This window comes from Genypterus blacodes, unplaced genomic scaffold (genome assembly GCF_046128005.1).
Source record: "Genypterus blacodes isolate CSIRO-AG114 ecotype Tasmania unplaced genomic scaffold, CSIRO-AGI_Gbla_v1 ptg000128l_1, whole genome shotgun sequence".
Classification (NCBI taxonomy): Eukaryota; Metazoa; Chordata; class Actinopteri; order Ophidiiformes; family Ophidiidae; genus Genypterus; species Genypterus blacodes.
The window spans coordinates 101,860-129,417 of record NW_027466930.1 but is presented as its reverse complement, the minus strand read 5'-3'; the positions used below and the strand labels follow the sequence as shown (position 1 = coordinate 129,417).

General features: G+C 46.0%; 2 protein-coding genes and 1 long non-coding RNA gene across 6 annotated transcripts; 1 reads left to right on the top strand and 2 right to left on the bottom strand.

Annotated features, from left to right (window-relative positions):
• Nucleotides 1-20: 20 nt before the first annotated feature.
• On the bottom strand, nt 21-5,243 carry rlim (ring finger protein, LIM domain interacting). Of its 2 annotated transcripts, XM_076162727.1 has the most exons (4): nt 5,075-5,163; nt 4,711-4,825; nt 4,311-4,415; nt 21-4,223 (listed from the first exon to the last, which is right to left on the bottom strand). In XM_076162727.1, the coding sequence occupies exons 2-4, from the start codon at nt 4,799-4,801 to the stop codon at nt 2,350-2,352; spliced, it is 2,070 nt and encodes a 689-aa protein (XP_076018842.1). In that variant the 5' UTR covers nt 4,802-4,825; nt 5,075-5,163; the 3' UTR covers nt 21-2,349. The 2 variants fall into 2 exon arrangements, with proteins under 2 accessions (XP_076018842.1, XP_076018841.1); XM_076162726.1 differs by lacking the exon at nt 4,711-4,825 and having other exon boundaries at nt 5,075-5,243.
• LOC143010421 (uncharacterized) lies at nt 5,241-26,471 on the top strand. 3 transcript variants are annotated; one of them, XR_012964799.1, is made up of 5 exons: nt 5,241-5,332; nt 18,796-18,940; nt 19,226-20,193; nt 20,365-23,536; nt 25,286-26,470. It is a non-coding gene; the product is annotated as an uncharacterized LOC143010421 (long non-coding RNA). The 3 variants fall into 3 exon arrangements; XR_012964800.1 differs by having other exon boundaries at nt 18,796-20,193; nt 25,286-25,539; nt 25,813-26,470; XR_012964798.1 differs by having other exon boundaries at nt 18,796-20,193; nt 25,286-26,471.
• Nucleotides 11,849-21,258, bottom strand: nexmifb (neurite extension and migration factor b). The gene is made up of 2 exons (XM_076162724.1): nt 21,177-21,258; nt 11,849-16,053 (listed from the first exon to the last, which is right to left on the bottom strand). The coding sequence occupies exons 1-2, from the start codon at nt 21,256-21,258 to the stop codon at nt 11,849-11,851; spliced, it is 4,287 nt and encodes a 1,428-aa protein (XP_076018839.1).
• Nucleotides 26,472-27,558: the final 1,087 nt, after the last annotated feature.

The window sequence follows — 27,558 nt, the reverse complement described above, 5'->3', positions numbered from 1 at the left end:
AGTGGACAAAATGAATCATGTGAAGCAACATGGCTGTGATCTTTAATACTGTTAACACTGGTGGGAAACAAACACTTCAACCACCCTCTTCTTGCACTCAACACTAACATTAGGCTCATATTTCACAATTTTTAGAATCAAATTTAAGAAGAGTGTGTAATAAATAGGAAAACTCCCAAGTATGAACAGCTAAAAAAATATGAACAGGACCAGTCTAGCTGAGGCAAAGAGGAAAATGAACATACAGCAAAAGAATAAAGGGCAAAACTAAAACCGTATGCTCCTGAATGCAGAATAAAGTCTTGTTCATTATAGAATGAGCACAGTGAGTGTATAGAATGCATGCCTAAAAAATATTTTTAGCATAAACACTTGTTTAATTCAGAGGTTAGTTGCAGGTAACACCCAGTCCACATACTGCACCGGGTAAGTCACAGAAGAACAAGGCCAAGAAGTAGGGAATCATGGCCAACAGGGTAACATACTGTACATTTACAAATTGATGGTAATCGACAATGACAACTTCTTGTATTTCAACCATAATATCCCACAAAGGGGCAATATAACTATGGCAAAGACATCAAACTGTGAAACGAGAAACATGACAGGGTGGCATGAGAGTGATGCCCTTTTTCTTCCTTAAGACAGTGTTCCTGTTCAACAGTGCTATAAAACCTAGAGAACTTATGAATAAAATAAGGAACTTCAAAACATTTTTTTTAAAAAGTAATAAGTCTTCATTTAAGATTTTTAACCATTAGCAGTTTAAAACAATAGTATACATTTATATCATGTTTGTATTCCCCAACTTTCGCTTATGCATTTGTATGTATTGCACACTGATATGAAGCATTTGCTCACGGGACAGAAGGTGGGCCCGGCTGGAGCCTCACAGACCGAGACAGAAAAAGGACAAAGATGTGATTATCTCAGACTTGGTAAGCGTCCAAAACTCAAACCTTTGGATTAATAAACAGAAAAGATAAACATGTACAACAGGGCGGCGGACATAGAGGTGGTATATACAGAATTGGTTCTATCTTAACTTAAGGCATGCCTGTATTTCAATGAATTCTCAATGGTTTTTTAGGTCATTTCACTCAGTGCCAATACCAGCTCAGAGAACTTGTCAGTCAATAACAGAGGAACCATTATTTGTGTGGAAGAATACAGGATCAGACAACAACTGAGAAATCATTCCACATTATTAACACAAACAAAATAGAAAGAAAATCATTTTAAAAGTGAGAACGGGGGGAAGCAAATGCCATCATGTTTATTTTTGTAGTTTCAAAATTCACATGCTAAGAATTGAACTTGATAACCCTGTTATCTATACTGCTCATACTGAGACATCCCTTAGGTTAGGAATGAACACAACTCGGCACAGTCAGCAAATAAAGATACTACACGATTCCAAAACAAATGTATGGATTCCAAAAAAGTAATTTGCTGCATTCATCTTTTTCCTTATGCCTGTACAAAAAATCCATGTTCCAAAACAATTCAGCACACAATGACACTTTAAGGGTCTATGCCACTCCAAAGGGTTTGTCAGGCGGACTAAGGGAGAAGAGCGAGGTCTCTCTCCCTCTCTCTCTCTCCCACTAACCTTGGACTGACATGTCTAAATAAATCTGCTTTGTGTTTACTGATACCACTTGCATATTTCACAACAAATGTCTGGATGGTTATTTGAAAATGTGGCCAATACAATCCAAATCTTAATGAGCTCGGCCATAACAATTTAACACCTATTAAATTATACAAACTACGTTTCAGAATTCTTTTTACAAGCTTATTTACAGCTAATACTTTGAACTGATGCGAGTAACTTAGAAATGTACCAGTACCCACCTTACAGTATACAAAGCGCATAGAGGAGAGCTTATACAAATCAGTAATGAAGTGCCTGATGTATCTGTACCCAGGGGGGTTCTTCGCTTTGACAAACAGGTCTGTGGTGTCTGAGTTAGTGAACATGGCTTCGTGCAATACGACAAACTGCTTGGTCTCTAAAGGTTGATACAAACAGCATGCATTGCTCGTCTCTTACGCCGGGCCGCTTTATCACAAGCAGCCAGTAAATCACTGCTTCAACAGAGATTCTACATCTGCCAGTGAGTGAAGCACCCAAAGTAAAACCTGTGACTACATTATGATAAAACTCACATGGTATGATGGGAAATAAGTTTCAGCAACAGCAAGGACAGACTTCCGCAGAACCTCTTATTGACTTGAGATATTTACTTTTATTACTATTTATTACTATTTAAGGTGAGATAAAAAGTGTGTTCTCTCTTTAGAGAATGCCTTGGCCAGTTGTGTAAGCCTGTCCCACTCCTGGCACTACACCACACTCTCTCTGTTGGCAGACACCAGCACAGCCCTGCGGCAGATGGGGCAGGTGGAGTTTTCTGACAGCCAGCGATCGATGCAGTGCACGTGGTACTCATGAGAGCAGGGCAGCTTCCGTAGCTTGTTACCTTCTGCATACTCCGTTATACAGACACTGCAAGTCTTCAAGGCATCGCTCTCTCCAAAATTGCGCATGGAGAGGTTGTCAATCTGCTCCTTGGTCAGCCCTTGGGGCTGGTCCTCATCATCATCATTTAGGAGGAAGAAATGTGCAAGGCGAAGGAAGGGCAGTGAGCTGGGCTCCTCTAGGCTGATGGGTGGTCTAGGTCGGGCTCTGCCACCGGCAGTAGTTGAACCGGTCGCTAGGCCCTCATCTGCATACGTCTCGTCTGTCCTTGCTCTGACTCCAGTAGCCGCTGCCGGTGCGTCCACGTCGGGAGCGGGAGCCGTAGCAGCGGAAGCAGCAGCATCTGGGTTATTGAGGGTTTCGGCCAAATCCACTGGTGTGTTAGCTCCACCACGGTTTGAATCTGAAGAATCAGAGTCCGAATCCATGAGGTAGCTGAGTTCACCAAAACCTGTCATGATCTGCCGAATCATAGACTGAAGTGCCACTGAGGTCGCCTCTCCCAAACCTGCATCAGAGATTCTACGAATAGGGATGCGGATGGTGCTGACATAGGTCCTCACACCAGCTCGCTCCGAGCGGGAGAAAGTCCTGCGAAAACCACCGCGCTCACTCTCATACAAAAAGGTGTTGTTTGAGTTCTGGGAACGTGAACGGGTACGACTGGCAATGCTGTCCCTCTGTCGATATTCACCTGGACGCACGCGACGCACCTGGAGATCCAGCATGATGGTGGGCGGGCGTCGCCCAGCGGCCGCTGCCGCGCTGTCTTCTTCCTGGGCGGCAGCGTTCGGGGCCTCTGGGGCCGACTCTGCCTCAGCCCGAGAGGGTTGGACATCATAGTCAGTAGCACCCTGCCTGGTGAGAACATGTTGTCGAGTCCTTGAACTGCCCTCCACTGGAAGCACAGCGGGAGCGTTGGGTGCTGGAGTTGGGGCTTGAGAACGTAGTGTGTGACGTGGATTAGGGAGACCGTCCAACTGATCTAAATTGAGAGGGGAGCGGCTCCTAGCTGTACGGGCCCTAGTTCTACGTGGTTCTGGACTGGGACTGCGAGCTCTCCTTTGTCCTCTGCGGGGTGGAGAAACTGGGGCCTGGACCGGGGGCTGAGCCGGGGACTGGGCCGGGGGCTGGGCCAGGGGCTGGACAGCTGGGGCCTGGACTGCTGGGGCCGGGGCCGGGGGTTGGACTGCTGGGGCCGGGGGTTGGACTGCTGGGGCCGGGGGTTGGACTGCTGGGGCCGGGGCCGGGAGCTGGACCGCTGGGGCCGGGGGCTGGACCGCTGGGGCCGGGGGCTGGACTGCCGGGGCAGGGGCTGCTGGGGCCTGGACTGCTTGGCCAGGAGGTGAGCTGGGAGGCTCTGTAAGCATCTCCTGTGGGACTACCTCTTCTAATTCAGGCTCCGGTTCCACAATGACAGCCAACTCTTCTACAACTGGTTCTTCCACTACTTCCGTCTCCATTGGGACCGGTGGTTGGGCGATGGCCGTGACCTCGGGGCCTTCTGGAGACTCCTGCGCCCCCTCAGCACCTGCCTGTTGTTCAGCCAGGTTGCGGTTTACACTAATTTCCAGGCTGAAGCGGAAGTCTCCACTGTTAGGGTTGGTCTGGCTCACAGCCCGCCATGACTGGTTACCACGGTGACCTGTTCTGGTTGTGTTTCCTGTGCGCCTCACCGTATTCAGCCAATCCAGGAGACTATCTCCACTGGCAGGATCCTCTGGGGCTTCTGCTGGCTCTGAAAATGGATGTAGTGAAGTGGGAAATAAGAGACAACGTAGATCTGAACTTGAAACCACACGGCAGAAAAAGGCTCAACTCTTACCGCCCGTGTCGTCTGCCCTCTCTGTGCTGGGGGGGTTGGTCTGCTGCTCTGGGCCATCTTTGATTTGCTGAAGTCGGCTGAACAGCTCGTCCTCCGTGACCTCGCCTGAAAGAAAAGGTTTGAAAACAACCGCCGTCAATTATAGATTTTTGCGAAACAGAATCTCTCTCTGTCGTTGTAGGTTTCCCTTTCCTGGAAAGTGGTGTCAAGTGATTCACTCACTTCCACTTTTTATGACACTCAGCATAGAGCTAAGAGAACGCCACTACAGGGGGGGGGGGGGGGGGGGAGTGACAGCTTAACACATTGCAAAACACAATGACGATATGTGTACCGTATTGAGCCATAGAGCTGCTTTGTCTCTTTGAACACAGTGACAGGACAAGACCTCCAGACTTACCAGGACACGCCACTGTCCATTCAGAGCCCTCCGCTGCCGGACGCTCTGCTAAAGGATGCACCAAACTAACATTTCCTCTCTCACTGGGCATCTTCAGCGGTCCACAGCCTGTTGCCTTTAAAGCAAAGTAACAAAACCAAGGCAGCTCTCTTAGAGGAAAAGATCTGATTCCATTGGGAAACTAGGATTTATGTACATTTGAAAAAACATGTGAGGTGACCCAAAACCTAAACAAAGATATCTAATCCAAGGGCAGTGGAACTCTTCTGAAACTTTTGACTAACTTCTGTGCCTCGGTGTGTGTCAACTGCCTAAAGTGACACACAAGTCAGTGATTGGTCAGCCAAAGTCACACAATGATTACCTGGAGTTCCGAGCAGATTGTTGTCTCTCATGAGTCGGTAATCCTCGTCACTAAGATTGTTGACAAACTGGTAGAAGGCCTCCTCCCGGTCCAAGCGGTCCAGCTGCCATCTACGCTGGGACTCCGGCTGGTCGCTGCCATTCTGCTCTAAACTGTCAGACCCTTCCATTGATACAGAAGGGTGAGGGTCCAGGAAGGTTCTCCAGTCACCAGCAATCCCCGTTACTGCAAAGAGAAGAGTGAAGAATCAATATATAAGTGAGTAACTGATTGATACGCTTAGATTCCTCCATCTAAACATGCGTGTCTACAGGCAAAGTTGCTCACAGATTGACACTACATCACTAGAAATATCACTCCGGGCACCAAACTTATTTATTGTGCTTCACTAATCAAGCATCTGCACCTAAACCACGTCCATGCCACCTTGATGCTTCCAAACTAGTGACTCCATTCAGTGTGACTGACTGCCAAAGGTCAAGTCAACACGGGAGGCCTCGGGCTCATCACAGAGTTTACCATGGGTCACTCACGACAAAACAACAACAACTATTAATGTCCGGCCTGTTTACATCTATGAAGTAACAAAGCAGTGACACGCTAACATTAACGGAATACACGGTAGCCATAGGAACAGTTTAGAAGGCTCAGCTGATGAAAACATACCGGTGTTGAAATCGTTACGCTGTGACGTCAATCTGTAAATCTGTGACATTTGTGCTTTGCTTAATCCTTTGACAGAAACTGTAAGTTAGTCAAAGTCAAGATTGCTAAAAACAAAATGGCACCGTCTACTTTAGCTAACGTTAGCCAGCGTTTAGCGTGCTAACACGGCTGCTAGGTCTATCGTCTCTCAAACACAAGCTTTAGCAAATAAGCGACAGGTTGGGACAGAGAAGACTGCTGACACATAACTACAGACGCCACGAAGTTAAGTGACAGATTTGCCCCCACTTTGGCCGAGTTACGGCAGGATACGTAGTGAATGTCACACAACCGGGTTTGTTTGGATAGCACTTAGCTTCTACATAACCTAGCCTAGTAGCTCAACTGTCAAGCTATCGCCAACCTAGCATTTCTCTGTTAACTAGCTTACATCTGTGGAATAAACGCTCATTTAACCAGTTCTTCTACATGTGTTCGTCACAATCAGGTATTGGTGGAAGACATCAACGTCGTTTTATAAACACATTACGTCTCTGTCAGTGTTACGTTAGCATCACCGCGAGCTAAGTAATCAACGACGTCAACTAATGATGTCCGTGAACGCAGGCTAGCTAACGTTAGCAGACTAGCTAGCGTAAGTAAAGGCTGAAAAGGATAAACAAGCTGCCACTAAATTTCAAAAACAAGCATCACGTTACCTGTTGGGTACTAACAGTAGGAATGTGATCGTAACTATCCAGATGTTCGCCTGGTAATCTGTGGGATCTGCTTGGACGTTTAGCTGAGTGCGATTTCAAGATTCCATTTTCTTTCTTTTAGTAGCTACAAAGATCTTCCGGAAACTAGGAAAAAGGTCATATTTCCCCCCTGAGTGAAATCTCGCAGGTACTTCCAGCACAAAATGCCCCGGCGGTTCAGAGTAACGATTGGCTGTTGCTTCTGTCAGTCATGCAGAATGAGGCGGGGCTATGTAGCATGTACGCCGCCTCATAGGAAGATGTGCCTGAAAGACTGAGCCCGGGGAAGTAGTCATCCTGACCATGCACGAGGAAAACGGTGTTTTGGACGGCGTGCCGCTACTCAGCTGTAGCGCCGCTATGCGGTTTGAAATACAAATGATTCTATTTTACATTATTGTGTCAATTGTAACGTATTCGGAGCGCCGATAGTTAAAACCAGAGATCTTGTGGTCAAGGCAGTGAGAGTTAAAACGTTACAAGCTAGCCTCAGCATAAACAGCACTAAATAAAGAATGTTATTGAGATCAAAGTATTGTGATCATATCAAAGGGTCATTCTATTTTATATTATTTGACCCTTTCCTAGCTAATTATGAGGTGTTTACCACAGCAATATTATTGAAATAAAAAAGGAAAAATAGCTTAATTATTTTGGGTTGTTATTATAATTTTTTTTCTAACATTGTTTCCAATTCTACTTTCTAATTAAAAAGTACACTCTTTAATTAAAAGGTTACTTCTACTAAACTGAGTGTCAGAAGATAAAGAACGCATGGAAGCACAGTAGAAAGATTAAAAATGGATAAAAACTGGAAGATAACTAAATGTTTGGCAAACAATAAAGGTGTGCCAAAAAAACCACAACACAAGCTGCACATCTTCAATATTATGCATACAGTTGTAGCTATGAGACTCTATAATAACACCAATGTATTACTATTAATGACCAAGTAAATTATTCAGGGCATTTGGAAACAATATCACAGCCTTTCTCTCCTTGCGTCATATCTAACCCTCCTCTAAAGGCCACAGCATCGTGCTCTTCACTGGTCCACTCGTGTTAATTATCAGCAATCTAGTTGAACTATTTTTACAAGAAATTACATGTGCAAATCGCAGTGGACGAAAAAAACACCTCCATGGAAATCTATGTTACTGTATCTTTAAGCGATTGAAAACAACAAATCTGTGTGTACCTGGGTTTTACATTAAATCTGTAATTTTCTTCTTTGTAGATAAAGAATAAGTCTTTCAAAATAGACACACATCTGTTGAAAGATCTAACACTATCATGTGAGTAATGTCTAAAAGGAAACATTTGTCCTCAGGAGAGAGTCATTTATGGCTGTCTAAGCAATGTGAACACCACTGACAAAACAACCGGGGTCTCATTTAATAACCGCAGGTGTACCTGATCCATTGCATTAGACATTCCATCTTATAATTTGCCTGTTCCCTCATCTGTTATGGGTGACTAAAGAACAAAAACAATGCTAATACCACCTGACAATTTTGGAGGCATACATCACAGGATCTGTTTATGGTCTAAGACAGTATCTCCAGCTCCAATTAAGCATGCCAGAATGAGTTGCAGTGTGGACCACCGCAGCCCAGCTCAGAGTTATGGATGAGCAGTCACTCCAGCAATGCCTGACCCTGAGTGCTAATTAGATACGACATTAAAATAACATGAGCTGAAGCTGGAGTCAAGCAGAAACTAAAACGCCTTCCGTCCAAGAATCTTCTAATATAACCAACAGCGGTAGACTAATTGTAAATATTACAGCTACATTTACACCTAACACATTTCTGGCAAGAGCATGAGCTATAACAGAATATTCTGCTTTAGTAATAGGACTGTATAATGGGGATGGAGTTTGGTACGATTTCAATCTTCGAAATGGTTTTGTTTTCACTAAATTGGATGCCCTAACCACCTTTTGTAATTAGGAATTCCAATAGACTAAGTAGGTTTATAGTAGAGATTTTAATGTCCACAGTAATGGGTGAGTGGAAAGAACACAGCCCAACGCTCTTCAGAAAGCAGCATTCAAAATCTTATTTTAATTTGTATATTTACTCCATAAACATTATTACAAAACTCAGCAAGTTACCAATATTACATTATCACCATACAGGCTTGATCACAAATATTTAAAACCTTTGCAACAGTTACAACAAAACAAAAAACAAAATAATACTCAAATAATTTACATGAAAATCTATAAAACAGCAAATTGTTCACAAATTATATTTTTTCCAAGTTTTCCTTTTTTTTCTTTGCTTATTTGTGTTTTGCACAGTAACACAACACTCTCACAACAAGATCATGGTCTTATTACAAAACTCCCAACAAAATGTAAATATTTCTAATTTTCTGTTGATACTTTCATATTTTGGTTTTTAAAACCAGAGCTTGTCATTGTATATCCTTTCCACTGCCCAGAGAGGCGCATAAAAGGTTACTCACACACACAAATACTTCACAGCACTTTCTAAGAAAAATATACACTTACAAAATATGTTACAAATTGGCACACAAAAAATATACAAGATTTTGTAGTGTCAAGAGTTCATTAAGATTCCTTCTGGTAACAACTCTAGACAGTATATATAAAGCTCGGTATTCTTTTAATGAAAAGAGCAAAAGTAATTCCAATCAATGTCAAAGAATCATGAAGTGAATACATCAAACATAACAATATAATATACATTCATAATGAGGGTTAGGTACCTAATCTATTTTGCATTTCTTTTTTGATAATGCTGGGAAAATAAACAAAAAAACAAAACAAAAACAAAACAAAAACAATTGTCAGCTTTCTTAGCACCATTAACATGAGGCAGCTCAACAGTGGCACGTTTTCAAAACAAAAAAAAAAAGAATTAAAGAAACTCCATGAACTCAAGAGAAGTACATTCAATTTGACAATAGGCAGAAATGAGAGAAGGCAGACTAAATAGGCTTGCAGCCCATGTGGAGCTTCCCATCAGCAGCTTGTCTTGGTCCTAACCCTGATACACTGGAGAAAAGAAACAGAGGATCATGGCAGAGAGAAGAGAAGAAAAAAAAAGAGACAGAAAAACATTATGATTCTTGCCATATGGACGGAATCAATTCCCATCACCTGTGTGACATAGCCTGTATTTCTATTTAAATCAAGCTTTAACGTGTTGGCACATTTCCGCGGGTCTTATTTGATTACTGCTGCATTCAGAGCAGCATTTATTGTTGACGAGTGAAAGAACAGACTCGAGCCGTGTGTACATGTTTGGAAAAGACATATTCACACCAGTAAGCACTGAATGCTCTCCATGTTTCACCTGAAGGCCCTTTAGTATAGAAGTGCCTTTTGTTTTCAGCAAATTATAACAGACTAAACCTCAATGTATGGTCCATTTTAAGATGGATTTCTGACGATGTCCATTTCAAAGCAGTGGGTGGTAAACAAGCCCAAACATTGCAATTCATTTAATTTGGCCTTAAAAAACAGGACCAGATAGTAATATTACACTTTTTGTCCTTATTTGGCTTCAATTAATGGTGTCATTTCTGCCAAATGATTTGAACCATCCAATATGAGATAAGCACAGATAAGAAATAAAGTGTATTCAGTGATTTTGACAAACTAAAATAAAAACAGATGAAATATGGCAGTGTTAGAAAATAAAATACATGAGAATATTTTCAAAATTACTGTTCATATTACCATTTCGGGTATGATAGGAGTAAGATTCTCATGTGGAGCTAATGCAAAGACATGCTTTCCTTCATTTACAATATTACTGATTCCATTTGTATTGAAAACTGCTTTCACATTCACATTAAATCTAACTGCAAAAATGTAATGTAATGCAAAGTCCATTTATGACTGATGCGTGCATCAGCATCCATATGAGTAATAAACTGCCTTGAATTTGCAATACAAAACAGCCATTCAGTGAGGCACAGCCCCGACTGACAAATCATTTCCTTGCTTACCCTCAAACATCTGCACTACACTCTCCTTGGTCCAGAGAAAGCTCGTTCCAACATCTATTTTCTCATCTTCCTCCTTCACAGTAGCCTTCAGAGCAGTTCTCCCCTTTGCCTCTCTTTTGTTGCTTCTTCATGCCAGGCGATGTTGAGGTAAATTGAATTTGGCAAACAAAGTGGGGGAAACACAGAGAATTCAGAGTCTTTCTGATTTGGTTTAGTGAGTGGTGGTGTACCACTGCCAGCTGTTGGTGCCTTTCATCAGAGAAGAGAGAAAAGTCCCAAATGAAGAATTCCTGGAGTGGCAAGTCTCTGTAAGGAGTCTCCAACCCAAGCAGCCAATATTCCAATGGATAGAAAAGAGGAACAGCCAATATTTACGCATATAGTATAAGAGGTCATTTACACAGCATTGTTACTTTTGGCACATTGATTTTAAGTTTATAATCATCTTTTTTGCAAATATTGCATGTCCCTGTACAACAACATTGACAAAAATACTCTGAGGGTGGCGCTTTTATGAATTTGCAAGGTGTAAAAATGTTAATTTAGATAACCAGTTCCTCTCAACTCAAGGAGAAACAGAAATGCAAGATAAAAGCAAACGGGGTGTCGTTCCAACTTTGAGGGATAAAAGACAACGTCTGATATGTCATCAATACAAAATGGTCCCATCTTGTGTATTCAAGATGTCTCGGGCTTAAATAGGGCTCATTAAGGTTAAGGTTTCCCTCTTGAAATGAGCCAGGCAGTGTATGAAGGACAGCAACAACAGGACATCCATATTCTGCATACAAAAACAGATGAGGAGGAGGGGGTGCGTAGATGTCACTCAATGCATTTATGTATATAGCTACATCTTTAGGGAAAGGGGGAATAAATACATAATTCAGGGTAGCTAGTTTTGCTGAGAAAATACAAAAACAAAGTTCCTCAAAAGGCGACAGAACTGTTTTCAAGGCTTATTCTTTTTTTCAGACAAAAATCAAAATCAAAACGACTATAAAAAACAAACAAAGCAGAAACAACAAAAGCAAGAAAAAATGCAGCCATGGTCATTTCAAATCTCAATCAAGCTTGACACAATCACTCAATAGGTAGTTTGCAAAGTACAAGAAGTTTTTCATGCAGATATTAATTTCCTCTTCAGGGGTTAAAAGGAAGTGGGAGTAATCGGAGGGGTGGGGGGCAGGGGGGGGCGTAGTATTCATGCAGCTCTGGCATAGCGTCAGTGTAGGTATGCTTGGGAGGGAGGGCTGAGCAGGTAGTGGGGGCGGGGTGGGGCAGGGTGGGGCGGGGCGGGGCGGGGCAGGGCAGGGCGGGGCGCTGGGGTGGGTGGGTGGGGTTGGGGAGGGAGTGAGAGGGGGGTGCAACAGCAGCTGATAACAAAATATTACCTCAGTTTCTCAAAAGAGGTCATCAGTGCTATGTCCTTATTTGGGTCTCTCTCAGCTCGCTTCCCCTTCAGTGTCTCGATCCGTGGGAACTTTGCACTGGTCTTGTGGCGGTACAGCTTTTTGTGTGCAGGCCCGGGGTTAATAAAGTTGGGTTTATCAAACATGTTACAGCCCAAAGCCAGCTGTGGGAATAAGGGGTGCGAGGGGTTAAATTTGGCCTGGTTCTTCCCTCCCTTTCCCCCTGTCTTTCTGCCTCTCCCGGCGCCTGTTAGCCCAGCTCCTTTTTTCTTCAGGTCTGCCTCGGTGCCTGCCAAGATTTTCAGAGTCTTTAGGTTGAGGCTATTGGCCTCGGAGGGCATACAGGCCTCAGACATGGGGTTCCACAGTGGCTCAATAGAGGCCATCATGAATCTCTGGACCTCGGCCATGCCAGAGACAATGTTGGACAGAATGTTGGAGGGCTCCTCAAATTCTCTCTGGTCATCCCCAACCAGACTGTTGCTCTCTGACCAGCCTGTGCCAGACCAGTCCCCAGTGCTGCTACTGTCAGTCAGGGATGGGCCACCACCACCACCTGCCTGGTTCTTTGCTGCTTTCCCCTCTAACATGGCCTTTATCTTTTTGGTGGAACGTGAGTTCTGTTTAGGGGCTTTGACCTTTTCGGACTTGGGAGCTCTGGGAGCTCGTACTTTCTTTGGGCCCTGTCCTGCAGTTGCCTGTTTGCAATTGCCTTTCCTCTTTGACTTTATACTTTTCACCCCATCTAACATCTCACCAGTCTGTTCATCAAACTCTTTCTTATCTAAACATATGACATCCTGGCTGTTAAAGTTGTGCAGCGTAAACTGACTGTCCTCCACTGTGTAAGCGTTTCCTGTGTGCTCTTGTTGCTGCATAACGTCACAGTTCCACTTTACCTCCCTATTGCAGTCAATATTCATATCATTCATGTCTTGGTATTCTCCAACATTCCCTGTCATCTTCATCTCACGCCCCACCACCTGGGGGGACAGGTTGGGGGTCTCGGGAGGGGAAAGCTCTGACAGTGACGAGTGTCTAAACTTGTCCGGGGTGAAGTTGGAGATATCTAGCAGGTCGGAGGACTCCCGTAGTGGGGTAAGGGCATCCACACTCTGCTGAATCACCACTTTAGGACTGCAGTGAGCTAGGAAGCTGTCTCGGCCCTCTTCCTCACCCTCTCGCTCACAGGACTTGAGGCTGAGGGAGCTGTAATTGCTAGAGGAGGCTGACAGAGAGCCCACTGAGTCATAGCTGATAAGCCTGCCATTGTCTGTGCACAGGGACCCTCTCTGGTATTGCACCTGGCCATCCACACAGGCAGACTGACACACTTGCAGATCTGCCCCAGGCTGTAGCCCAGCATCGGCCAGGTAGCTCTTCTCATAAAGCAACCTGTCAGCCTCAGGACTCAGCTGGCTGTAGTTAGACACTGGCAGGTTGTCATTCAGGGGCACTGCAGCGGGGAAGTTGCTCGGTAAGATGGAAGTCTCGGGGGTCTCGGGCCCAAAGCTCTGGCTGTGACTTGTGCAGGGCTGCGGGTGCCACATCTGGGGGAAGCTGGGGCAATTCTGGGGAGACTGCTGGAGCTCTGACTCGGAGGGGGGAGAGAGGACACAGCTCTGAGCCAGCTGCAGAGAAGAAAACTGTTTCTCCTCCAGGGACAGGCCCAGAGGATACTGCTGCCTAGAGGGCTGCTGGGGGAAATAGGAGATAGCTGCTCCACCAGAGGAGTCTGTAGCATCTAACAGGGTCTGCAGGTAGCCCCCCGGGATGACAGGGACACCCGCCTCCACCTCCTCTGAGGTGGGTGCTTTTTCGGGAGAACATGTGGAGGAAACAAAGGAGAATTTCTCCTCGGATGTGTGAGCCGGGGTGGCACTGTCAGAGAAATGGGGGTTGACTGTGGTTGAGCTGACGCCTGCCTCTTGTAACCCAGCAGTAGGGTCCTCAATCTGTGCTGCAGCGACACAGGCATCCGTTTCATTTGTCACGCTCCTCCCCTCTTTCCCTTCTGCCTGTTTCATTTTCTGGCTCCTCAGCCTTGCTTCACTTTTGAATTTCCTTATCCTGACTGTTTTACTTCCTCCCAATCTCCTCCCCTCCCTCTCCTCCCTCTCCAGGGAGCGGCTCTTGGCTTTGACTGTGTACGTGATGGAGTTTGTGTCCAATGTGACTGGGAGGCCTGGTACTGCTGTTATTCCTCCTGCGGCGGGGGTGGTCTCCTCTTTAGTCACACCTCCCTGGCCCTGATCACAGAGTGAGGAGACCTGTGCTGTTACTGATTGCTCCACAGTGTGGATCCTCTGTACCTTAAGCCTGTTTGCTATCTTGTATTTCCTTTTGGGATGACTGGAATTAAAAGGCCGATGATGGCGCCCATTTAGATGAAAACCGCGCTGTTGTTTATCTCTGCCAGCCAGTTTAAGCTGTTCCTGTCTCTCTCTTTGCCTCTCCTGCCAGAAATCCTTCAGAGGAGCCAGTGTCTTATACTTGCTCACTGCGTCAGTGCTTAAGCTCACCTCTTCCACAGGGTCCAATTTGCCCACTTTCACTGACATGTGTCTCTCCCCTTTGAACCTGTTTATGATGATATACTTGATGACCACAGGCGGCTCCTTACGACAGGATTTCCGGCGCTTTTTGGGGCACCAGTCTACATCTTCCTCCTCTTTCTGACCAGTGGGAGCTTTCTCTTTTTTCTCTGCGTTCTTCTCACTTTCAAGCGAGTCAACATCATATAAGTAGTCCTCACTGTATCGAACCTTCCTTTTGGAGCGTAAGCCATAGTTGAGAGGGTTGGAGGGGCTGAGGAATCTCTTTGAGTGGCCTTTTTTCAGTTTGCCCTCCTGCAGGGTGTCTAAGGAGGAGCCCGTGCAGGAGCTGTCATCACTGAATTCACCAGACTCCTCTGTGGAATTGAAGTCTATTAGGTAGCTAACTTTGGGAGTGGACATGGGCGATCCTTGGGAGCCATCCAGAGGGCTTCCACCGCTGCAGTCCCCCGCCTTCGCTTCCTGCCCCGTCCCCAGGATCAGCTCGTCACTTTTGGGCTGAAGCTCTTCGCCACTCCTCCTCAGGACTCCTACTCCTCCTCCTTCCTCTTTCTTGGCACAGTTGGCCAGGACGCTGGGGAAAAAGTTGAACTGCGTCTCCTCCTGGAGCACGTTGGTCTTTTCCCTCATGTTGTCCTGGAAAGACTCGTAACGGATTTTCAGTGAACAAACATCACTGCTCAAAGTAGAGTCATCATCTTCATCGTCAAACAGATTGTCAACGTCTTCCTCTGAGAAGAGATTGACTGACAGTTCATTCTTAGAACAAAGGTCCAACAGTTCCATCTTGCTCTCACTTATAAAGGACTCAAAGTAGCCCCAGTCCTGACCCGCGTTTGCTAACAGAACCTCTTCTCCGCTCACCTTGTCTAGCAACAGCCCTTCGTACAAGTTCTTTGCTGTTGCGTCATCCTCAGGGTCATCGCAGTCCTCAGTTGTTTTGTTCCCATCCGCTCTTTTACCCTCACCGGGGGCTTTAGGCAGAGGAAAGCTAAGCAGCTGATCAGAGAGGAGCTGCTCTCCATAGTGACTCACTGCCTCCCCAGCATGGCTCAGGCACTGAATGCTGATATTGTTGATGTCAGAGAAGTCCTCCCGACCCACATCCCCTATCCTAACACTTAGCCCGGTCTCTGGGTCAGGGTTGGTGATAGGGTCGTGAGGCGTATTCGGGATGGAATTGGGGTCGGTGGCATCCCGCGTCTCAATAAAGCAGCCGAGGCAGGTGCGACTAGGCTGCAGAAGACACTCCTCTGTCAGGGCTGACACAGTGCTAGGCTCCATCATTGTAGTAGACAGAGGGAGCGTGATGGGCAGTGGCAGAGAGGTCTTCTGGGTGTCGCTCGTTGGGCTCCAGGAGGATACGGGCGGAGTAGAAAGTGATGTAGTAGCGGGGAGGTGGGGGGCTATAGCTGGGACCTCATGGGAAGGCAGGCAGGGGGCCACAGCCAGGCCAAGAGAAGGGTCGGTGCCAAGAGGCAGGGGAAGGGTTGGCGATGTGGGCGTGGTCCTCTGTGTTGTGCAGGCCCTCTGTGATGTCTCTGCAGCAGCAGCAGGAGGCGAGGACGGAGGAAGAGCAGCATCCACGGGTCCACTCAGACTCAGATCACCACTCTGCTCACATACCCCTGGAAAAAAATGACACAGAAAGGTTTCAACTCTTCAGAAAAGTAAATACGTCTGAAGTTAAATCCCACTGTTTTTACTCTGCAGCTCCACTGACATTCCCTCTGGGCTGGTGAAACGCAATTAGTGTCAATTAACCCCCTAGAGCATAAAATGTCACTTTGTGATGCCAGGCTTCAACATTTATAATTCAGTTTTGGTACAAGATTTCAAAAAGAGTTATTAGCAATGTCAAGTTAGATAATGACAGTTGCATGCTTATTAATGTAAAAGTGGAACAAAAGGAAAGATGTAGTAACTCAGATACAACAGGAAGTGAGTCAGGAGTGGAGGCAGTGGGTTTCTGTAGGCTGGACTCTTAGGATCTTTATTTGTAATGCTGTAATGTAAATAAAAGGGGTAGAAAAATATGATTTGCTTGTAAATATTGACAAATACTTTGATATAAGCAATTAACTGGGATGATAACAGGGTTTGGATCAGGATGGAATACGGCAGTTTTCATTAAAGGACACGAAACCAAGTGTTGGAAATTGAGTTACTAATGATGTTAAAACAGAAATATGATACTTCACAAAAATGAAGTCTTGCTAAGGCATCGGAGTTTTTCTGCGTCCATGCGAAATCAATATATAGTATCAAATTAATTCAGCCATCTTGCTTTCCTCCCTCGTCCTTTAACCATTTCATTAGAACGCCAGCAGATCCAACTTTGTTCTTAGCAACCCGATACCACAAATTACCCTGATTGGCGGCAACAATAGCCGTAATGACTCAATTGAAAGTAGGATTTGGTGATTTTCTACGCGTGGATTGTGACAGTGTCTTAATCAGTTGAAGAGATCCATCTGATGAGAAACAATCAAAACCCACAGAAGAGGGCTTGTAGCAGCAGGCAGATAGCTTTGTTTGCTCTGCATAATTAGATGACAGCAGTGGAGGCAGGTACGTACACATGGGACACGACAGGCCCATATGTTGGAAACTGTACAACCAATATCATCTTATCATCTACACCTGCCTCCCTCTATACTCCCCAAGCTGCTGCTGCTGCCTCACACTTTCTTTAAGGCCACGCCAGAAATACAACCTCAATATTTTGTACCTTCATAAAGGTTAAATAGAATTCCCCCGCCCCATTTTTGGAGTGGATTCACCTCATCATATTGGGGGTGGTGGTAAGTGCTTGCGGATACAGCGATATTAAACGTGGCTGAGTAAATCTTTGAATATGGATATGATTTAAAAAGTGATTTAACGGGGTAATGAAATTTCCCTCTGGGTCTGCGGCCTCCAGACACACGGGAGCAACCGGAACATGGAGACAAACATACAATGCTGCTACTGTCAATCCTTCATGGAAGACCTCTTAGCAGGAAGAGACTCCTCCTCTGCCGCAGCACAGAGAGACATTAGGCATCAGTCCCCTTCCCTTCAATCTGCCGGCAATAATGACCGCTGCACAAAGGCATGTTATTAAAACATGTTCTGTGTCGACTCAGAAGGACAGACATGCACTTTCCTCCATTGAACAATCTTAACTGCATTCTGAAGTGCATTTTATACTTAGCCTTGGCCACTGTGTGAAAGGTGATGGCTAGCCGGCGCACTCAGATATCATATATGATGTCCAAAGCATGGACAAAGTGAAATTGTGGTAAAAAGCAGCGTTTGTGTATCTACAAATATTTCCCCAACATCAAAAGACAAAGAAAGAAATGACTCTGAATCTCTTTCATTAGTCTGACACAAAAGCAACGCTACAGCAGAAAGAAAATTACAAAAGGGGGAGAAATAAACTTCGGTTATCCCCCAGCGCTCGCATGAAACTTAAGCTGTCACCTAATCCTGCCAAAAGAATGTTCAAAATAGCTGTGAAACATTAAACTAATTTGGAGAAATGTGTTTCCTTAGGGTTTAAAATGGATTAACAATCTATCCTATCCAGTGTGTGCATGTGCGCGGTCGCTTGGTGTGTATGTGTGGGCTTGTATACATGCGTGTGTGTGTGTGTGTGTGTGTCTGCGTGTGTGTGTGTGTGTGCACGAGGAGGAGAGTGATACAGTGTGAGTATTGGCTTGGGGGTATAGTGTTATCGAGAGGCCATCTGTCTCCAGCTGGACCATTAGTTCTTCAGCTGTTCAGAATGTGCTGCAGATCAGTCAGTCAGACAGGTACACACACACACTCACGCACACACACTGGCTCTCACACACAGAAGGGTCTCACAGCAATGACTGTAGCTGACAAATCGAGTTTGACATTAGAGGTCAAAGGGGGAATGGCAGCCTCATATTCTGGGATACGGTGCAGCGTAATGTTACTCTACCGCATCTAAGCTGGTAAACATAAACAAGAGAAACAACCAAAATACATACGGCTGCCAGAATTTAATATCGAGCCGACAGAGGGAACAGCTCATATCCTAATTACCTACAAGCAACATACATCCTGAGAAAACTGTGAGTTATAGTTTCACAATTACTTGGCAGAGTGCTGCTTGAATGGGAGCTGAAGCTGGATGTGACACAGCCCATGCAAGCTGGCGTTGACATTCACCACCGAGCATATGGACCGACCCTGGCTGCTGGCAGGTGGTGGTGATCTTCTGATCCCCAGCCCTGCCAATCGCAGCCATGCTAGACAGCCAGACCACCGCCAAACTAGACCAGACCAGACCAGACCAGTTAGCACTCTGAGCTCTCTCTCTCTCTCTCTCTCTCTCTCTCTCTCTCTCTCTGCAGTCTTTCCACTAGGTGACATTCGGGGCTTCCTCCACCTGAGGTAAGGCCGCTCCGCCCTGTGCCAGGCCGCCCCGCCCTGTGCCAGGCCGCCCTGCAGGGAAACAAGCCCATAGCGAGGGACATGAACACGGACATGAGGAGAGAGGCAAGTTGGCGTCCGTGGCTTCATCTATTAGTGTGTCAGATGCTGCATATGGATTCATCAGGGCACACACACACATACACACACACACACACACACATGCACAGGTAAATGGTTGCACACACACAGCATCTAGTAGAGAGCCCTATGACTGCAGCGATGCGGAAAACACAGAGGGAATCTCAGAATTCAATCATAAAAGCAGAATTTATAGTTGAACGCTGTTTGAATTTGGATGAAATGCATCGAAAACATGAGTGGAACTGTCGGCTATGTCTTGTGTGTCAGATTAAAGCAAGCACAGACGCAGAAGTGTGTGTGTATGGAGGGAAGCGGCTGCGTCACGTATGTGTGGATGCGTAATTACAACAGCGTCGGAGAAAGGAGATGAGAAGAGAGACGAGCGCAGCGAAAAGGCCGCCTGAGACAGCAAAGTTGGTGGAAAAAACTCAGAAAGTCAGCATATACTGCCTCACACAAACACACACACACACACACACACATGCTCTGTGGTGAAGCTTTGTGATCAAAATAATGACACATTGTGTTGTTGACTTGTTGTGAATTCAGCAGGCTGTAGCTTTATTTGGTCAAAATAATGATAAATTGCTGCTACAATGTTAATGTTTTATGGTTTAGTTTTTCTGATATAATTGGATAAAAAAAATTGAAAATAAGAAGGCGGAGGAGTTCAGAAATAATCAAAAACGAAAAACAGGGAATCTGTGAAAATTTGAACAGAATTGGGGGCTTTGGTTGAAGTCTTAAACACCTGCAGTGTTTAGAGAAGACAAACACACAACTTAAGACCAACTCTATTCTAGAAGCGTCTCCATATGAGGACCATATGCTCATTCCGTGCGGCCTAGAGAATAAAACAAGACAAACATCAAATGATTAAGAATAATGTAAATGGAAAAAAAGCTGACGTGACGTTTTCTTCTTCTTCTTCTTCTTCTTCTTCTTCCTGTAAATGGCTTTTTGAAATCTATTCCTCCCTGCTCGCTTCTCACGCTTATCTCCCTTCCCCTCCGCCGTCCCCTCCTTCTTATCCCTGTTACACGGAGGCTTTTAGCGGGCCACAAACTGCCGAGCTAGCCATTCTGCAGCTCAGCCACCCGGGGCGTTCGCTCATCCAGCTGGTAGGTCAGCCTCAAGAGCCGCTCGCTACCTACTGCTACATCTTCACTATATGACATTTTGTGAATGGTGGAGGAGAAATCAATCCAGCCGGTGCAGGATGTTCATAATAAGTGGTGAGTAACTGCAGGATGATTCATGACCGTCCTCCTCAGAGAGCTGCCCTATTCCTGCTCAATGGAGCCGTTTTCACCCTTCCATCTCCCGCTCTTTTTCCTGCTCTCCTCCTCTGTCCTATCTCTCTCTCTCTCTCCCTCTCTCTCTCTCTCTTCCTTTCTTCCTTGCAGCGCCTCTGAAGGAGCAGCACAGTGCCGGGGATAATCTGTGTGATTCTCTCAGTGGAGACCAGTCAGCCCCCGCTTAGCCAGACCGGAGCTGAAATATCAAGATAAAGCCCCGTCCAGGAATGGTGGAAGGTGCTGGGGAGCGGCAAACTATAGTGGGGAGGGGGGGTGGAGGAGGACGAATGAGTATCAGTGTGCGTTTGAAAGCTCAGTGGGGAGAAAAGAGCTGCACTGCAAACGTGTCACTTAAACAAACCGCAGGAGAGAAAGGAATGTATGTTAGCTTCCATGTTACATTACACCATATTAATGAACAGGGACCAGAGTGAGAGAATTACTGGTTTCACCTTTTTCCTCAGGTTTGCACCTTTTCATGAGCAACCGTAGACGACGTACTTATGAGCTGCGGAGGCTTTAACATGGAGGAGGAACAATAGCTTCTTAAAAAGCTTAATATCTAATGGTTCCTTTGCACCTTTCCTTACAAAAAAAAATGACAGGATGTGCTCACTTTCTCTATATCCTGTCACAGAGTGTAAGAACTAGTAGTGTAGGGTTAAAAGGCTGATTGCAGGAAGCCTGGTCCACTTTATTTGGTAATTCTTAATTGTCTTGTCTGCCAGAGAACCATTTTCCATTAAGCTTTCATTTACTTTAAAGAATATGTGATAATAATCCAAAATCCCTACATTTTCTTTTTCTATTAGCTCAACACAAAGTGCCTGTAACTGTTTAAATAATGACAGATTTAAAAGGGAAGCAAATTGAAAAGAAATTATGTCCAACGGCCGTGGAGAGAGAGGAAGCGTCCTCACCTGTGGTCTCCGCTGAATTTGCATTATCTGCTTCTGAAGTCTTCACGATCAGAGTGAGACTGCGGTCCGTTAACGCATCCATCAATACGTCTGAGTGCGGCTCCTCCTACGCATCATTCTGACTGTCCCACCTGTGGAAGAGGCAGAGAGAGACAGAGAGACAAAGAGATGCGTCAGTGCATGTAAGAAAGCAGAGCAGCAGGAACAGAACATTAGAGTTCATTAGAGGAAAGATGGTGAGGGTAGAAACAGACGATCACAAAGTTACAGAGATTTAAAAAAAAACACGATAGAGACATGAAAGAAGTCCTGTGGGACCAAACAATCACTCATTTCTACTGTCACTGTATCGCAGATCCTCGCCCAAGATTCATTTTAACTTTGCCAAGAAAGTACACAAAGAATCACAGCTGAGATCACTATGGCAACTGTACGCCACACAATCCTATTTTAAGCTTCATTTAACATTTATAGCACAGTTGTTAACCTATGGGAACCTTACATAGGCGGCTCTGAGCATATTTGTTTATTGTAATTAGCCGACTGCCTGTCTTCTGTGTGCCTCGGCGGCAAGACAACCAACCCCGCTCGCAGGGGGGCGAGATTAATAAAGACGTGACTGAGGCGGTGACGGAAAACTGAGAACACTGACAATACTTTTTTTACTGTCGCAAGTGACGGCGGTGCAAAGTGGGGGCGGGGGTTGATTGAGCGGCTGCATGTGCGTGGACGGGTGGCCTACTGGGCGACCGTGTGACGGAAAACAATTCATTGAAGCAGGGAGAGAGGGAGAGAGAAGGAGAGAGGGAGAGAGAAGGAGAGAGGGAGAGAGAAGGAGAGAGAGAGACCTGAAATTGGGTGCGGTGGCACGACGGCGCAAAGAAAAAGCATTTGAATCCAGTGTGAAAAGGTAATGAGGAAACAAGAGACTCTTGGCAGGTAAACCAAGAACATTTGACGTTGCGGTTGTGATGTTGTTTACGTTGTATTTCTCTCGCTTTCCTTCCTCTATTTCCTCCTCCTATCTCTCTCTCTCCTGCAGTCCAGAGCTCTGCTGCAGGAAGACAAACGAGCCAGGGGAGGGGATCTAATAACAGGATCTCCTCGTAGTGTGAAAGAAGGGGAGGGGGGGGCGGCTATGAGATTAAGACAGACGGTAGACACTGAGACGTAAGAGCTGGTGTCCGGCCGACTACAAAGGAGTGCCGTCTCTTTCATCCCGCCGCTTCTAAATGTCATAAGTTGATGGCTGGCCCGAGTTACCGGAGGGGGAACCCCCGGCGCTGCTTACAGTTGCAAACACACTGGGTCAGTAGGTAATTACCTTATGAGCCATCGCATCTGCTCATGTGTGCAGCAGGTATAAGGACCCTGTAGCTAGAGCCAAACAAAACCTCTTCTCCTCTGAGCTCAGGCTTAAGTGCATATTGCATTTACAGAGCTAAGACGTGCTTTTGAGGTCAAGATGTATCAATTCGGCATACTGACAATTGAAATTCTACATCTGGCAATAAAGATATCCCCTCGGACAAAGCATGAAATGGGATTGCATATCCCCTCCTGAACCGACTGACCCAGATGAGGCTCGGTTAAGCCCGGGCCTTACTAATGCAGCAATCCGGGGGACTGAGGGAAAGGAAAGGTTGTTGGCTGCAGCCTATTAAAATTGACTGCAGCCAACAAGCAGAGCGGCTCCAGAGCGGCGGTGACACAGCACAGTTCATTCAAAGCACACAGCTGGGATGCTAGTCTGGCCACTGAGGTTCTGCCAGAGCTGCAGTAGTGAGGACTGTGTGTGTGTGTGCGCGTGTGCTTGCGTGTGTGTGTGTGTGTGTGTGTGGTTAACCCAAATTGTATGTGTTACACAAAGCCCCAAGGCTCAGGATCCACAGCATCAGCATCCACTGGCACAGGCTGTACATAACACTCACATGAAGAAAGAGAGAGAGAGAGAGAGTGAGTGAGAGAAGAGGGGAGAGAGAGAGAGAGAGAGAGAGAGAGAGAGAGAGAGAGAGAGAGAGAGAGAGAGAGAGGAAAGCCAGGCTCCCCACACCCCTCCTGACAGTCAGCTCCGATGCCTCAAATGTGTTTATTTTCCACATTATTCATGATTCTCCTGCTTGCTTGCTCGCTCGCCCCCCCGCCCCCCCCCCCCCCCTCTCCCTCGTCGTCACCATCTCCACCACTCCGTCAAGACCTGACGAGAGGCCATTTCAATAATGAAGATGGACTAACTGCAATAGAGAGTGCACATAAATTGAAGCTACAGCCAACAAGCATGTCCAATTTGCCACGCGGTTAAGCCTGATGTCTGGCCGCAGCCTTAAGAGAGGGAGAGCGGCCGCGGCTGTCGTCAACAGGTTTGTGCCGACCCGATTCATCCATCCACATCATTAATACTTCACAGAGGGCACCGGCGTTTAACTCTGCTCTCGGAAACCGCTCCTTAAACGCCACACATTAGGGCCGGTAATCACCGCGCGCTCGTTTCAGGAGCGTTTAGAAAGGTACCGGGGAAAATGGCTCCTACTTCTGACCTCACCGTTGTCCTTTGCACGTGCGCCAGTGTTCTGTGCAGGACGGGAAAACAGGAACGAGAGACAAAGAGCGCAGAGCGGGAAAAGCCACACAGAATGGATTCGATTCATCCCTTCAAAACCCTCCTCCTCCTCCTCCTGCACCTCCTCCTCCACACGCTATGTGTTAATGTGCAAGCTGGATAACAAGATAAGAACATGTTTACTCGCTCTATATGGAACTTATCAACGCCACAATCTAATTCCTGCAAGCCTCTTCACCGCTCCTCATTTCACTGCGTTTTTCCGCCTCGATTCGATTGCATTTCTCTCCAATGAGGCGGGAAGGAGCGGGGGAAAGGCTCAGGTGGAATCCTGTATAATTGCAGAAAATACGCAGCAAGGTTCTACAGTGGCAGTGTGTGTGTGTGTGTGTGTGTGTGTAGGTACAAAGGGCCCATTGTGCCCGCAGAGGGAGAGAGAGTCAGGGGCCAAGGAATAGATTCCTAACAGAGGGGCTCTCAAAGACGGCACAGCGCCACAGGGAACGCTGATCCAAACAGACAGCGCTGAAATGGCGACTCGTCCTTTCAGCGCAGGTGTACAGTTTCAGAGCGGGTTCACCGGCTGGCTGAAGACCGGCTGAGCTACCTGCTTCACATGCACCTGATGGTAATACTCAGGGGCTCACGGGCCCACGGCACTGGCTGGAGCGCCAAGAAACACAAATCCAAGCGCAAACACAGATGCATATGAAAAAAAGAGGACAAATAAACAAAGCAAACACACTGTACTCACACACACACACACACACACACGCACACACACACACACACACACATTAGTAGGTAGGAACCTGTCTTTCATGTTTATCGGTCAGCATTTCTAAATCTGGGACAAAAAGCCTCCGTACTCAAACCCACGCTGTGTTTGGATGGTGAGTACCAAAGAGGTAGAGCGTCTATCCTGCAAGTACAATTCACACACACACACACACACACCCCTGTCCTGCATTTACCTGTCCTAACAAGGCAGTGACACCCAGGGAGCAGCTCCGGATCTGAGACCTCCTTGATTAAGGAAATTGGATGCAGACATTCAGGCCTTTTGGGGGAACATCGCACACAACGCCTGATCCATGACGCCGCTCATTTTGTCCTCCCTCTCGTGTCGTTAACTAATCGGCGACACGCTCTTGTTAGTTAGCGACACACTGTATGTCTCTACGCCACAGAAGAAGAAGCAGAAACCCGTTTTCACCGTCGCCTCACGCTCTGTTCCTCTCTCACAAGCACGAGCATTGTTCTGTCGAAGGTCAACAGGCCTGCTTACAACCGCTATGTCAGAGCTCTCCTCTCTGAAGAGCTCTGCGATGGAGGCTCGGGCATTTTACCTGCATTTTGCTTCAGTCGCCTCTATGCGTAACACCTATTGCCTAACGCTGTCGTGAAGATTGCTTGTCAGTCAATACGTGGCAGCGAAAGATAAATGTCAACGATTTAGTGTGACACATGAACAGAGAAAATGAAATCACTTCCTTATCTGTATCTCTTAATTCAACAGTGCCTTCTGCATGTGTTTCTGCCACTCTAGGCATTCTCTGTCAGCTGTGCCGAGATGTATTTGATCAAACAATCCCTGACTTGGCCGTGGCGATGAAGGAGATATGGCACCGGCTTGAGATAATCATCATCAATGGCAGATGGGTGAAGAGAGCCACGGAGCATCTGATAGGTAGATGCACTATGAATTGGGATTACAGGACTGGATTTGTATCTCCAGGTAGCACAAACCTGCAGATCCTCACCCGGACATCTGTAAACACCTGTAAGGCCTCGGAACAGAAGGTGCAGCACTCTGAATGTCAAACTACATCTTTTACACATTTTTAATAGAATTCATTTGTAGTATTTCCCATAATGAAACACATAATTGACATTTCAAAAAGGAAATCAATCTGTTGTGGATCCTTGGAGTCGTGATAGTCATCTAGCAGTCACTTGATTTTCTCTTTTTGGTGTTTATTCATGGAAATATCATCACATTGGTGGAGCTTAACCTGCTGCTTTTGGTCACTACACCCGACTAAAGCAATACTATTTGCATTGTGACTCACGCAGGCACAAAGCAGCCTTCTCCTGTTCATTAGGCCCGAACATCAGCGTCTTCAAATGCCTGCTTCTATTGTGCAGGAAACAACAGCACTTCTCAGATCTGCTTTAGACGCAGCAAGGAACATGTCAGGGCACAAAGTGAACCACCTGTATGCACTGAAAGTACACTTCAATGTGCATTCAAGCCGCAGTCTTTAAGATTGTGCAGTGGGTGGAATAAACCTCCTCCTCCCCCCTCCAACCTGCTGGACCCCGGGCCGGCCTCCGCAACTCTCCCACCGCCCGCCGCACAACATCAGACATGACTTGAAGTTGAGGTTGCAACCGCACATGAAGTAAATTGTGGTATTTTTCGGGGGCTCAAAGGTTTCCCCCCCCAAATCAGAGTGGATCAGCAGGTGGCGCTACAGAGATGCGACGATCAATCAATGGATCCTTATCAGCAAAATATCAAACCACAGCAAAAAGCAACCCAGCTGTGATGAGCCCAGCTGAGTGACTCTGAGTGGCTCAACACTGCCACACACTTATTAGCTTGAGAGTTTTATGCTAACAAGCTAAACTTCACAAATCTCAAGGTTGTTAGCCCCACAGACGCAAACATCCTTTGAAACAGATTAAAAGGCAGTGTGATCTCTGTAACCAAAGTGTTTCTTGACTTATGTAAATATGACTTATGATGTATATACAGCTCCTCAGACAGATACAGGGGCTGGATTCAACAGCATTAATACATGTAAATACCAAAAGCCTTGGAATTAATCCTACATTGGGAATCTCATATTGCTTATTATTATTTTTTGGCACGGTGTAAGCAGGTGTTAATCTCTATGGAAATTTCCGAAGTTTTTAAATATCGGTGATTTGCTTGCATTATTCTTATTTTCCAACCTGGACTAAATAATAGAAAAGGACATAAAGGCAACGTGGTGGTGCAGGTGCAAGGATCCGAGAAGGAATTCCTGAGAGATCCTAACATAAGCACTCAACTCATCGTGCAGAATAACACAAAGACGTCGACATTGCGTTAATGTTGCGTTGCACTGCTGCAACACTAAACCACAGTGGGTTAAAAATGAATAACAAAGTAGAAGTAGGTCTGACTGATGTGGCGCGTTAGAGAGATACATGGAAGCACAACATGGATTACAGGAGATTCTATCTATTGGAGTTAGTCGGCTGTCTGGAGCGGACAGAAACAAACAAGAAATGAAGAGAAGAGGACAGAGACAAGATGAGGACATGGTAGAAAGAGGTTGTCCGTCTCTTCCTCCCTCTTCTTCCTCACCAAAGGCTGTAAGGTTTGCACTGCTGCTCCCTTTCTGCACCCACAGATCATCAGTTTCCGCATATATCCTGCTTTAGGAGAAGGTGATGGGGTTTGAATGGAGATGGGGCCTGGCCAGTGAATGGCAGAGAGAAGAATGGCAATAAGGCAGACACTAGGCGAGGTGTTAAAAGTTGATTAGGTTGTTAAAGGTCACGTAGTCAGGCCTCATCAGCTGTCCCAATGGAGCACAAGAAGCAGCTCAGGGCCTCAACAGTGCTGCTAATGAGACAGAAGCAATGATATCCTCACTAGCATATGGATCTATCCTGCCACCGTGTATGGCCATCTTCCTATGGCACACTCGAGCGTATACCAGGACCCAGTGATATAGTCTTATAATGACACGGACAAAATAGAGCCAGACTGGCTTAGACGCTCACTGTAATGAGCCCATACAAGAACATACAGAACAGATTGAGCAT